This window comes from Talpa europaea (genome assembly GCF_964194135.1).
Source record: "Talpa europaea genome assembly, chromosome: 11".
Lineage (NCBI taxonomy): Eukaryota > Metazoa > Chordata > Mammalia > Eulipotyphla > Talpidae > Talpa > Talpa europaea.
In genome coordinates, this window is record NC_140078.1 from 33,649,145 (window position 1) to 33,661,614 (window position 12,470).

The 12,470-nt window shown below is 40.3% G+C and overlaps 1 protein-coding gene across 1 annotated transcript in view; it reads right to left on the reverse strand.

Moving 5' to 3' along the window:
- Positions 1 to 1,509, reverse strand: part of BFSP1 (beaded filament structural protein 1) — a gene marked incomplete at its 5' end in the record, with an annotated part of 30,225 nt that extends 28,716 nt beyond the window's left edge. Inside the window, 2 exon segments of the mRNA XM_084247718.1 lie at positions 1,019 to 1,248; positions 1,252 to 1,509. Coding sequence (XP_084103844.1) covers positions 1,019 to 1,248; positions 1,252 to 1,509 — 488 coding nt within the window.
- Positions 1,510 to 12,470: the final 10,961 nt, after the last annotated feature.

Sequence of the window (12,470 nt, forward strand, 5' to 3'; positions counted from 1 at the left end):
TCACAGAATGCATTCCTTGAAGCAGCCCTGTTGATTCAAATAGTGTACTCATTTATAACCTGAAAGATGTTGACAGATTGCTGAGCATCCTTTTTTTCTTTTTAACAGCTCTCTGGTGATTTTAGCACTTAATTCAGTCTGTTGAAGGAGGGGGCATGCCCCGGACATCTAAATGTTTAAAATCTTAAATGACCAATTATTTCGGAGTATTGCAGATTCTGATTGGGGAGCTTGAGGGAGTTAGACCCAGTATTCTCCATATCTAACATGCTTTTAAGTGATGCCAAAACCACTGACCCATGGGCTGCTTCCAGAACCCTAGAGGTCGCATTGAAACAACTTTCAGATGTCCAAAGATGATGAGACGCCTCACGCCCAGAAATTGAATTCCAGTGCCAGCGCAGCAATTCAGTAACCAAGGCACCATGCCTGAAATTCCTACATTTTCTGAGCCTCAGAGACTTCATCTGTAAAAGGGGTGCAGTATCATCTCTACCAGGATGAGACTGCAAGGATGAACTAGCATCTGATAACGTCTCAAAACCATTGTGCTGAGCAAAAGGAGACCGACACCTGAGTACATCTGTAAAATTACGTTTCTGTGAAATTCTTGAACAGGCAAAATTAATATGTGGTGATAGAAATCAGAACACTGGGTACCGCCGGTTGTGCAGAAGCAGATTTACTGGAAAGTAATTGCGTGGACATATACATTAGTCAAAACGTAATGAACTGTGCACTTAAAATCTGCAATTTATTGTATGTAAATTGTACCTAAATTTTAAAATTCAGTAAAAGCAAATAATAACATTTCATATAAATTTAAATGTCATCATAATGGAAATTAGTCTTATCTTAGGGAAATACACCAGGCACATGTCCTCTGCAAAGATGACATCATCGGTGGCCAGGGGACCAGAGCCGGTCCTCCAAGTTTGGGTATTATTTTGCCCCCAGACCCGCGCCACCTCATCCCCAGCTGCCCACCCCTTGGGTTTCCGCCACCGATGACACTCACTTGCTCTGGAACTCGTCGGGCACGCGCTGTGCCTCCGTGCCCTGGCGCTCCAGCCCGGCTTGCTCTGCCACCAGGTCCCGGGTACGCTGGCGGTTGCTCTGGACTTGACCCACCAGGGCATCCTCCGGACCCGCCAGCTCACCCAGGCGCTGGAAGGCGTCCAACTGCCAACAGAGGACGGCGTGGCGCTGCTGGAGCCCTCGGGCCCACTGGATGTGGGCGGCCACCCATTAGCTGAGTCCCTGCAGCGTCTCCACTCTTGGCGTGGAGACCCTGCTCTTCGCCAGATGGGCAGACCCGGCAGCGCCCAGCGCCTCCTTAGCGCTCTGGTGCTGCTCATTGTGGGTCTGGAAGATGTGGCAGCGCGGATACATGGTCCAGAGGGCGAGAGCGCGGGAAGCCGGCTCCAGGAGGCCCCTAGCCGGAGCAGGCAGCCTGCTAAATAAACATTGCGGGCCTCTGGCAAGCTGCTGGGACTTCCCAGGACACATCGGCTCTTGGGCTCAACGCTGTGCCCACCCTCGGATAGAATAAAAGAGCAGCAGGCCTGCTTTTGTGAGTTGGATTAGCGAACCATACAGCTCAGGGGTTTGCAAGGTTAAATTGGGCAATGAGGTTTTGTTCCGAGATTGTTACAGCCTATTGCTTTGTGATTGAATGTAGGGTCAAGAGGGCAAGAGAGGCCTGACTTTCTTTTGACTGGTTCCACTGAGAATTGTGAAGGAATCCCAAGGGAGCTTGTTAAACTTGGACCAGCTCAAGAGCCTAAGGGCCTCTGCTTTGTGTCCTCTTTCAGTCAAGCTCTCAATTATAGAATCTTTTTTACAATACTCCTTTTTTTCTGATGACTTAAGCAATTCTTTTTCATAACTACAACATGACCTCTAGGAACCTCCCTCTCCCTATGTGAGGGGTTCTTAACCGTGCATTCAAAATTCACATCTCAATAAATTGCAAGGCGTGTGTAATTAAGTACATACTATTACTTGTGCATATTAATGAAGAATTTACTCTTTGTACAATCACAGGAAACAGATGTGCAGATATTATTATTATAATGTCACCCTTGTTCCATGTTATCACATCCTTTATGGTGCAGGAGAAACAAGCCGTGCTCCATCAGGACATTAGGATTAGGGTAGTAGATTCTTTGAACTAAAGAAAAAATCCTTAGTCTCAAAATTTAATCCATTGGTCAACTCTCAATTAGAGAATATAAAAGAATTTTAAAAAAAGATTTATTTTATTTATGCATTAAAGAGCTGGGGTACAGGGCAGAGGTGGGGGTGGTGGTGAGAGGATTCACTAGAGACACAGTGGGGAGCAGAACAAGCAGATATACTGAAATATACTGCAGAGAGGAGCAGCGGGTGAGACAGGAGAGGTCAGCTGTGCCATGTGGGTCAGCTACCTGGCCAGGGATTGAACTCATGCCACGCCCCAGTAGCTGGTGATAGCTTGCTAGTGCTGAGATTTAACCCCTTGTGCTACCAGGGAGGCCCCTATAAAAGAATTTTTATTCCGCTTCAAGAGCAGTCTTGAATTCAAGGTCAATAGGCCTTTTATTACAATTGGTAGGATTTTCATCTCCTATGAGAAAAAAGAGCAAGGTGGTATAGTTAGCACTTCTCCATGGAACATCTGGCTAATTTGTGATTTTGTAATCAACTATAAAATTCTAATTTTTAAATGGCTATAAAATATGACAACCAGTGTTAATCTACAGCTACATTTCCTTTCTGGTTGGTTCTCTTAGTTTGAGTTCCCCCAAAGCAGAGCCAAGATAAGGGTTAAACTGCAAGTGGTTTATGTGGGAGGTGATCTTAGGAAGTCTCTGTGGGGAGGTATGAAGGGACAGGGAAGACGTAGCAGTGTTTGTGATGACTAGGCACCAGGTACAGAAATGCACCTTAATCCTGCTGGGGAATCTGCAGACAGCTCAGAACAGGTACTCCAGAACTATCCTACTGAGGGGGAAGAAGCTGGAGATTCACCCACTTACTCCCATGGAATGAGGACTGCTAATGGGGGCTCTTGTAACCTGCCATAGGTGCCACATGGTTGTGAATGGCCAGATGAAGCCCCAAGGAAGAGATATGCAGCTTCTGGCATCTGGAAGAGGGACCATGGAACTAGGACTACACCAGGGCCTCCTATAAGGTTAAAGAACAACCAAGAGCATCACTCTTCCTGCTCTCTGTATGCCTTCTGCAGTTCCTGGACTCACTCTCCTATTTAATCAGGTAGAAACAAGCATGGATCCATACACTGGATCCACAAACATCACAGTAGAAACAAAATATCCTTATGTATTAATACTTTTCTTCTTGTTAAGATTTTTAAAATTTTTTTTCACCTACCATATTCATTCTGCTTTTATTTTACAAATATTTTTAGAATGATTTGTATTAACATGCCCTTTGCTCAATAGCATAAATATAGTCTCTTATAGGCTCCACTTGTTTTAATTAAGCATTAACTCTGCTCTATTTATTTTATGTGCTTATTATTCCAACATGGTCAGTGGGAGTCCCATTGGATGGCTCTTTAGTCCTTCTAGCAATGACCCCAATGCTCTTGAAAACGTCCTTGCTTTCTAGAAACAAAATATCCTAAACATATCTGCTTTTTCCATGTCCCAACACATGGATAAACTTCCTTTAAAAGAGCTCTACTTTCTTTAGGAAAAGAATTGTTTTTGAGGGCAATGTGCCGGAGAGTGCACATACCAATCGGTGATAAGATTTCTGTTGTAATTGCTGCAGTATTAACCACTTTTAAAGGAATGGAGAATAGATTCTAAGGTTTCTTATTACAACAAAAAACCCACATTTTTCTTTTTTGTGACAATATGAGATGGTACGTGCTAACCAGATTTATTATGGCAATCATTTCATAGTATATATAAGCTGAATCAGTATGCTATAAACCCTAACTTACAGTGCTGTAGGTAGGTCAACTATATTTCAAAAAACTGGAAGAAAATAAAAAAATAAAAAATATGGACTAGAATATATAGTAATCATTTCAGTTATTAAAATTTATCAGTTTACTATATTTTTCTTATAGTGTTAGATTCACAAATCATTAATGATTTCTAATCTAAGTCTCTAAGAAAAAAAATGACAAATTTACTGATGCATTTGAACAGGTAGAAATTAACATTGAGGTAAGTTATATATTTCTCTTAGAAAGTTTGAGGTTATTAGTGATATGTCTACACAAATAAGCAAACAGCAAAAATAAGGCAATCAGTAATTCCAAAACAAAAAATTGAGGAGGAAATAAAAATATAAATAAACTATCTTACTTGATACAGTAGAAAAAACATATATAGTTGGTCCTATTAAGAAATTAATTATTAATTTATCCAAAAATTCTGTTGTACATAATTAGGAGAATGGGGATGGTCGTGAGAAGGGTATATGTGAAAAAGGATTCATTCTTCATCTTTCATAATAGAAAGATAATACATAATGACTGTAATAGATAAATCAAGGAATAACAGTACTAACTTATTACAGAATATAGAATTACAGAGTGTTTAATATAGAGTTAAATAGCAGAAGAAACAAAGCAGGGATTTAAAATGATTGTCTCTTCTGTATCCTCAGAGGAATATAGAAAAGCAGAGAGGGGAGCGCTTTCATTATAAAATTAAACTTTGTGTTGTTACTTGACATTTTAAGTATTTGTATATCACTTTGCTTAAAAACATTAAAATTGAAAACAGAAACATGGCAGGCTGGTGAATCAACCTATGAAAACTAGTTTACAATGAAATAACAATCCCTCAATCTCAGGGGCTTAAAGCAACAAGGGTTTATTTATCACTTAAGACACGATGTCCATTTAAAGTCCCCTGGGGCCTCTGTTCTGTGTCATTCTCATCCAAGCAGATGGACTATTGGAGCGGCCACCATCTTGAACATGGCTGGTCACCATAGAGAAAAGTTGGCTGCACTGGCTTACAAAGTTTCCACCCAATCACATCAACTTGGCCAAAGCAAGTCACATAGCCCCACCTAAGTTCAAGTCCATTGGAAAATGCAATCCTGCCATGTGCCTGAAGAAGAAAGAGTGGGTACATTTGTCAGCACCCCTAATGACTGCCCCACTGGGAGGCGATTATCCTGCAGGAATAGAGATCATATGGAGGAGGAGGAAATGGTTGTTAAATGAACTTGTTAATTCAGGAGCCATGTAGAGATAGTTTCCATGGATTTGATGAATGAGCAGATATGGAAGTTACACTAAATGCAGTTAAATGGCATCAGTTTATGGGTGGGACTGGGAAATGGGTGTTACCAAGATCAGAAAACCCTGAGGTCACATTCTGGTTCCATTACTGGTTTGTGACTTAAGTAGTCTGATAAAATGGGAAAAATCACTTAAACGGTCACCATGCATCTCAGTTTGCCTGAAACAATCCACATTCACACCCTTTATTTCACCATAAGTATAAAAAGGTTTCACTTCCAAGAATTTCTTGGTTGGGCTGTGAAGGACATATTTCTTATTCTGGCCCGCAAAACCTGAGTGTATAGCCTGAAATAATCATAAGGAGATGCCCAGAGAAACCTCAAATAAGGAACGTTCTACTAATAAAAAACAGAAGGAGATAATATTCTTTAAAAAAAAAAAAGATTCATTTATTTATGGGTATAAGAGTTGGGGTGTAGGCCGGAGATGCGGGGGCAAGGGGGTGGTGTGTGTGTGAGAGGATTCACCAGAGACAGAGTGGGGAGCAGAATAGGCAGATAGACTGCAATATGCTGCTGAGTGAGGCAGCAGGTGAGACAGGAGAGGTCTGCTGCACCATGTGGGTTAGCTCCCTAGCTGGAGATTGAACTCAGGCTGCAGTGGCTGCTGATGGCTTCATAGTGCTGAGACTTAATCCCTTGTGCAAATAGGGAGGCCCCTGAGATGATATTCTTTAGCAATGTTAATATCATAAAAGACAGACTACAAAGATGTTCCAGATTAAAGGACATTAAAGAGTCAAGACATCTAAAATGTAATAGGGGTGGGAAAGGTGGAAAAATGCTATCAAGGGAATCTGCAGATCTATTGACAAAACTGGAATAGTAGGTTAATTGAAAGAATTCTACCATTGTTAAATTCGCCTAACTTTATAACTATTCTACAGTTAAGTAATATGTTTATTCTTAGAAAATATATTCTGGGGCCTCCCTGGTGGCGCGGGAGGTTGAGCCCCACACTGTGAAGCTGTCTGCAGCCTCTGCAGCACCAGTTTGATCCCAGCCGGCCGGCGAGGGTCCCACATGGCATGGCAGACCTCTCCTGTCTCACCTGCTGCTCCCCTCAGCGGTGTATTTCGTCACTCTGCCTGTTCTGCTCCCTACTCTGTCTCTGGTGAATCCTCTCACCCTCTCGAATCTGGCCTATACCCCAGTTCTTGTATAAAAATAAATAAATCTTTAAAAAAAAGTTAAAAAAAAGAAAAAAAAAAGAAAATATACTCTGAACTTTCTAGAGATAAAAACTAAGATGCATGGAACTTACAAATTATTCTGAAAAACAACTACATGTATAAACATAAGTATTAATAGAGAGAGAGAGAGAAAACAGTATAAATTATTAATCTGGGTAGGAATATATACATGTTGTTTGTACTATTCTTGCATTTTTTTCTTAAAGTTCAAAATTATTTTTAAAAATATTTATGAAGGGCCTTCCTGGTGGCACAAGGGGTTAAGCACCACAAAATGAAGCAATCCGCAGCCTCTGCAGCATCAGTTCGATCCGCGGCCTGCTAGGGAGTAGCCCACGTGACTCAGCAGACCACTCTTTTTCCTCCGCTGCTCCCCTCAGCAGTGTGTTTTGTCAGTCTGCCTGTTCTGTTCCCCGCTCTGTCTCTGGTGAATCCTCTTGCCCCTCTCATCTCTGACCTGTACCCCAGCTCTTGTATGCATAAATAAATAAATCTTGAAAAAAAAGTATGATAAGTGTGGTCACCTTATAGAGTAAGCATTTTATAGGGTTGGCATTTAGTAAATATTACTTGGTTTATATTATAGCTGTATGTGCAGAGAGAGGGAAAAGGAAAGAGAAAAGAATGGTTTAGCGTGCTCTGCAGTAACATTAGGAAAAATGATCTATAACCATTAAGCAGTTTTAATCACATGGCACCTATGTCTATACAAACATGAAGTGGAACAGTAAAATAAAGTACTAGGTGCATGGTCATATAAAACTGTCATATAAAAATGAATATATTTTAAAATGAGCGTATATACCAGATTTTATATTCATCATGTTTTTTCCATTTAAAGTTGTTTAAATATATGCCTTTTTGAAATTAAAAACTTATCCACTGAATAACAGAAAAAAATTACTGAGTAAAACAGGCATAGAAGGTTTGCTTTTTAGCCAATTTCAGGCTTAAGATTTTTGAGTCTTCCCTGTCAGCTAAGAAACATTTTGAGTTTGCTTTAGGCTTTTTACAACCACAAAGGTCATAGAGAAAATCTGTGCTTTCTGCAGATGTAGCCTTGGACCGGTCTCCGCTATCTACTAGCTGTGTGACCTAAAACTATTCAGCTAACCTTTTCTAAAATAATGGATTTGAACTAAAGGATCTTATCATTCTCCAAAATTCATATTGTTAGGGGGAAAAGGCGGTCCCAAAGCAAATTCCATACAGGCTTTGTGGACTCCACCCCCACCCCAGGTCAAAGCCAAAGACACTGGGAACTCCAAATCCCATCACCACCAAAGGGAAGGTGGCTGGGACCTGAGGGTGGGGTTAAGCAGCCAGGTGGATACAAAAGGCAGACACGTGGGCTTTGGGGGCGCTCTCTCCATTCTGGGCTCTTGGCCAGCAGCAGCGTCCGGTCAGCTCTGAGAGTGACTTTGGGGTTTCCAGGTCGTCGGATCGGGTAGGACGCATTAAAGACTTTATTTCCCTATTTTCTCCCTGAGTTGTACATTTTCCTTATTTCCTTTCCTCTTGTAAATAAACCTTTTATTAACCCTTTTGTGTGTGTCTGTAGTAGAGTATTCATAAGTCCCTTTAAAGCGCGCGGGTGAGGACCCACAGCCAGGAACCCGTTTAATATCGGGGTTGCTCTATAACAATATGTTGAGCTCTAATATCTCAGAATGTGATTGAATTTGAAGATGGGTCTTTAAAGAGTTAATGAAGGTAAAATCAAGTTGTTAGGGTGGGTCTTTTTAAAATTTTTTGAAATTATACATTTATTTTTTCTTTTTTAAAATATAATTTTATTTCATATATTTTTACATCATTTTTCATTTTTGCACAACATATGCAGGAAAGACTAATTATAATAAAGTAAAAATCAAAATCAACAAGCAACTATAAAAGTAGGATGGGTCTTCATGTAATATGACAGGTGTCCTTATAGGAAAAAGAGATTAGAACACGGATGTACAGAGAAGGATGAACACTAGAAGACACAGGAAGGAGAAAGCCATCCACAAACCAAGAAGAGAGGCCCCAGAAGGGACCAACTGAAGCTACACCTTGATCTCAGACTTCGAGAACCCAAAATTATGAGATAATTAATTTCTTCTGTTTAAGCTACGCAGGCGATGTTACTTAAGTGTGTGTGTATGTGTGTGTGTTTCATTTTATATATTTTTTACATAATTTTTCATTTCTGCACAATGTATGCATTTTCATCTTGGTTATAGTCCCCATACAATTCCCACCCCCCTTATTTTGACCCTAATCCCTTTGTTATGGCAGTCCTGGGGACTAATCACTTGCTCTAACCTTCTGATTCTGCGACATCTCCTTTTATGGCCATCCATTCCCCAGAACATACAGAAGTCAGCCACAAGAGGGCCACACTGCCCTAACAGTGAACCCCTGGCCTCCTGCCAGCCTCCTCCTGCCTCCTCTCCCAGGGAGATTGCAGATAACAGAGGGGGCAGATGGATGCACAGATGCACATTGTGAAGCCTTTCCATCAGACTGGATCAACTCAAAAGGCAGGTCAGCCTGGAAAGGCTCATTTTGAGTAAGGTGGCCAGCAACCCTGAGTCAAAGTGTGGCTGCCCTTGAACCTACTTCTCCATCCAGGCCCCTCTTTCTAAAGACTTTAAAGCACAGTCAGCTGTCCTGTAAATGAGGTGTCAGCATGAAGGGGACAGAGAAACACTCAGAAGCAAGACTCTTTCCAAATGCACACACATATTTGACTAAAGACTTTTGGGAATTGAAGATATTGAAACAATTTTACATATTGAAACACTATGAAAGGCAGGAGGGCCTAAGCCTTCAATCTGCTTTTTGCACAGGCAATACAGAAATTGAGGCAAGTATTAAAATATGTAAATTTGATCACAAAGACCTGGGGAACCAACAACGGAAAGCATGAGATTATAGACCAGAAAAAAAAATTTATAAACGAACATGTTTACAATGACTGGTAAAATTTAAATATGGAATATGGACTAGATAATAACATAAGATTTGAAACTCCTGATTTTGAAAAATGTACTATGGCATGTCAGAGATTGTCTCTGTTCTTAGGAAATACATGTTTGCTTAAGAGATAAGGCACAGCGTCCAACTTATTCTCAATGTGTCAGAAAATAAATTATATATGCAAATACATAATACACACACAAATATATACATAGAATAATAAAGTGAATGGAGCAAAATGTAAACAATTAATGGAGTAAATGTAAACAATTATTAAAGAGTATATGGGACTTCCCTTTACTTTTCTGCAACTTAAGTTTGAAATTATAACAAAAGGAAAAACTGTCATCCAAATTACATATACCTCTGAGACAATTGTGCTGGGAATAGATAATTGCAATAATGACAGCGAGAATATGCAAAAATTTCCTTTGATTCACCAGATGGCATTTAGTCTTGGCAATGAGAATTTCACTGATGATTATGGTAGGAGTTTAACACCACTAAATAATGAAGGGATTTGGAGATTTATCTGGACTTGCCATCTATGAACACCCGACAATGGGACACAGCCTTGGAATGTTGTTGAGACATTGTCACACCTACTCATTCATCATTATTCTGGTTATGCATGAAAAGTGGCCATACCCATGGCCTCAGGGATGCCTCAGTGAGTCATTGTCCCAGCAGGCCCCACACTGAGCACAGAGTTTGGAGAAGACTCTTTCATAGTTACAATTTACTCTTTCATAGTTACAATTTAAATCCCGCTATGCTATTTATATTTCTGCTTTGTACTTCTCTTTAAGATATTGACAAACATATCTACCACCACTCTCAAGTTGGATCAGTCTACATCTGAACCACTTTTATTCTGAGAATACAGATTATTACGTGGTTTGATGTATCATTGAGCTATAGTTGGCCAACTGGCATGCCCACTACAGTCTTAGAAGAGAATGTTCCTGACAAGATTTGCACCTCTTGGGAAATGAACCCCAAGGCATTAGGCATACACATCCATGAAAGCATTTCTAATATAAATGCAGATTTATAGATTTAAACATACACCTGGAATACGAATTGTTTTTATAGATCCCTAGCTACTTCTCTATTGATATTAAGAGGAATCAATTGAACTGCTTCACAAGAGAATATTCTTATCTTCCAAAGTTTACCAGCCTCTCCGTTTTGACCTGAAATAGGAAAGGACAACATCCTAAGCTTTTTTATCAACTATTTCCAGATTTCGTACACAGTCTAAAAGTACAGTAAGGGATACTAAACATGTATCTTTTAAGCCTTAACCTAACCTCAGACCTTATTTTATGTAATGTTTTCAAATAAAAGTTTTTTGAACGATAGCAAGTTTGCAGGAGATTGCCATTGTTTGACAGGCACTTAGACTGGCCAAAATGCAAAGAATTAACACTGCAACTATCTGACTAATCAGTTCATATAGAAAGGGCCATAGCTGTACCATTATTTTCCTGCTATTCCACTCTCTACCACCTGTTCATGTTTGATGCCTACCTACTGTTACCCCTTCATTTATCTAAAATTTTGTCATCTAGTTCTTCTTCTACCCAACAGATGCCATCCTTTTCATTTGCCTGTTTTCCCTAGTTTATTTACCAAATATTTCTCATTCCTTTACACCTCCCACCCAATAGTTGAGGCAATAATTTAATACTAATTTACCAAAATGGATGTGAAATTGCTCTTCAGTTCCACACATCCAAGGTGGGCTTGGTTTAGTCAAGATATCCTTCTGCCTAAGAATCTACCTCTCCAGGGCCTCCCTGGTGGCCCAAGGGGTTAAATCATAGCACTATGAAACTATCTGCAGCCAGTGCAGCATGAGTTCCATCTCCAGCCGGGGAGGTGACCCACATGGCGCAGCAGACCTCTCCTGTCTTGCCTACTGCTCCCCTCATCAGTGAATTTCAGTCAATCCACCTGTTCTGTTCCCCACTCTGTCTCTGGTGGTGAATCCTCTCACCCCACACACCTCTGGCCTGTACCCCAGTTCTCATATGCATAAATAAATAAATCTTTAAAAAAAAAAAACAACAGAATCTACCTCTCCACTCTCCTGGCCAACGTGCCCATGTGATTATTCTAACTATAACAGATTGCAGTGATTTGAGAGCAGAGCAGATATCAATTCTATTCATTTCCCAGGGGTAATCTTCCACCAGAGGACCAGCTAGAGATCCATCCATCTTCCATCCTTCCCTAGGTTGCTCAAAAAACCTAAAAGATGAGTCCTCCACCCATTGTTCTGCCTGCCTTCCATGTCCTCTGGTTTCATGAAGGGTTTGGCAAATGGGAGTCACTGGCAGGAGATTAGAAAGACTCCATTCCTGCTTCCTTCTCCCTCCAAGTATAATTATCCTTCCATGGCTCCCTTCTCTTGCTCCTATAGGCCTAAGACTACTAAGAACTTCCTGTTATTCTAGCTCCTTAGGCTTCACTATGTTTTGTTGATTCCCTTAACCTTGCTCACAACTCTGGAAATTGTCCCTTCATTAAATTCTCTTCATATATACACAATGGAATATTACCCAGCAATCAAAAAAGATAAACTCATGCAATTTGCAGCAACGTGGATAGAGCTAGAAAGGATCATGCTCAGCGAAAAAAGCCAGAAAGAAAAAGAAAAATACTGGATGGTCTCACTCATAGCAGAGTTTAGAAAACCTAAATAAGGGACCAGGAAAAAGAATAGCTATTATAAAGAAAAAATCAAAATCAACAAGCAACTATAAACCAGAGACACACTACGGCGGGGTCGGCGGGTTGAGGAGGGATTGGGGTCAAAATAGGGGGGTGCAATGTATGGGGAATATAACCAAAATGAAAATGCATACATTGTGCAAAAATGAAAAATGATGTAAGAAATATATTAAAAAAATTCTATTCAGTTACGATGTGGAGAAAGAGGAACCTGATCATGCTATTAATGGGATTGTAAGCGGGTGCAACCATTATGGAAAGCAATCTGGATTTGCCTTAAAAAACTAAAAATGA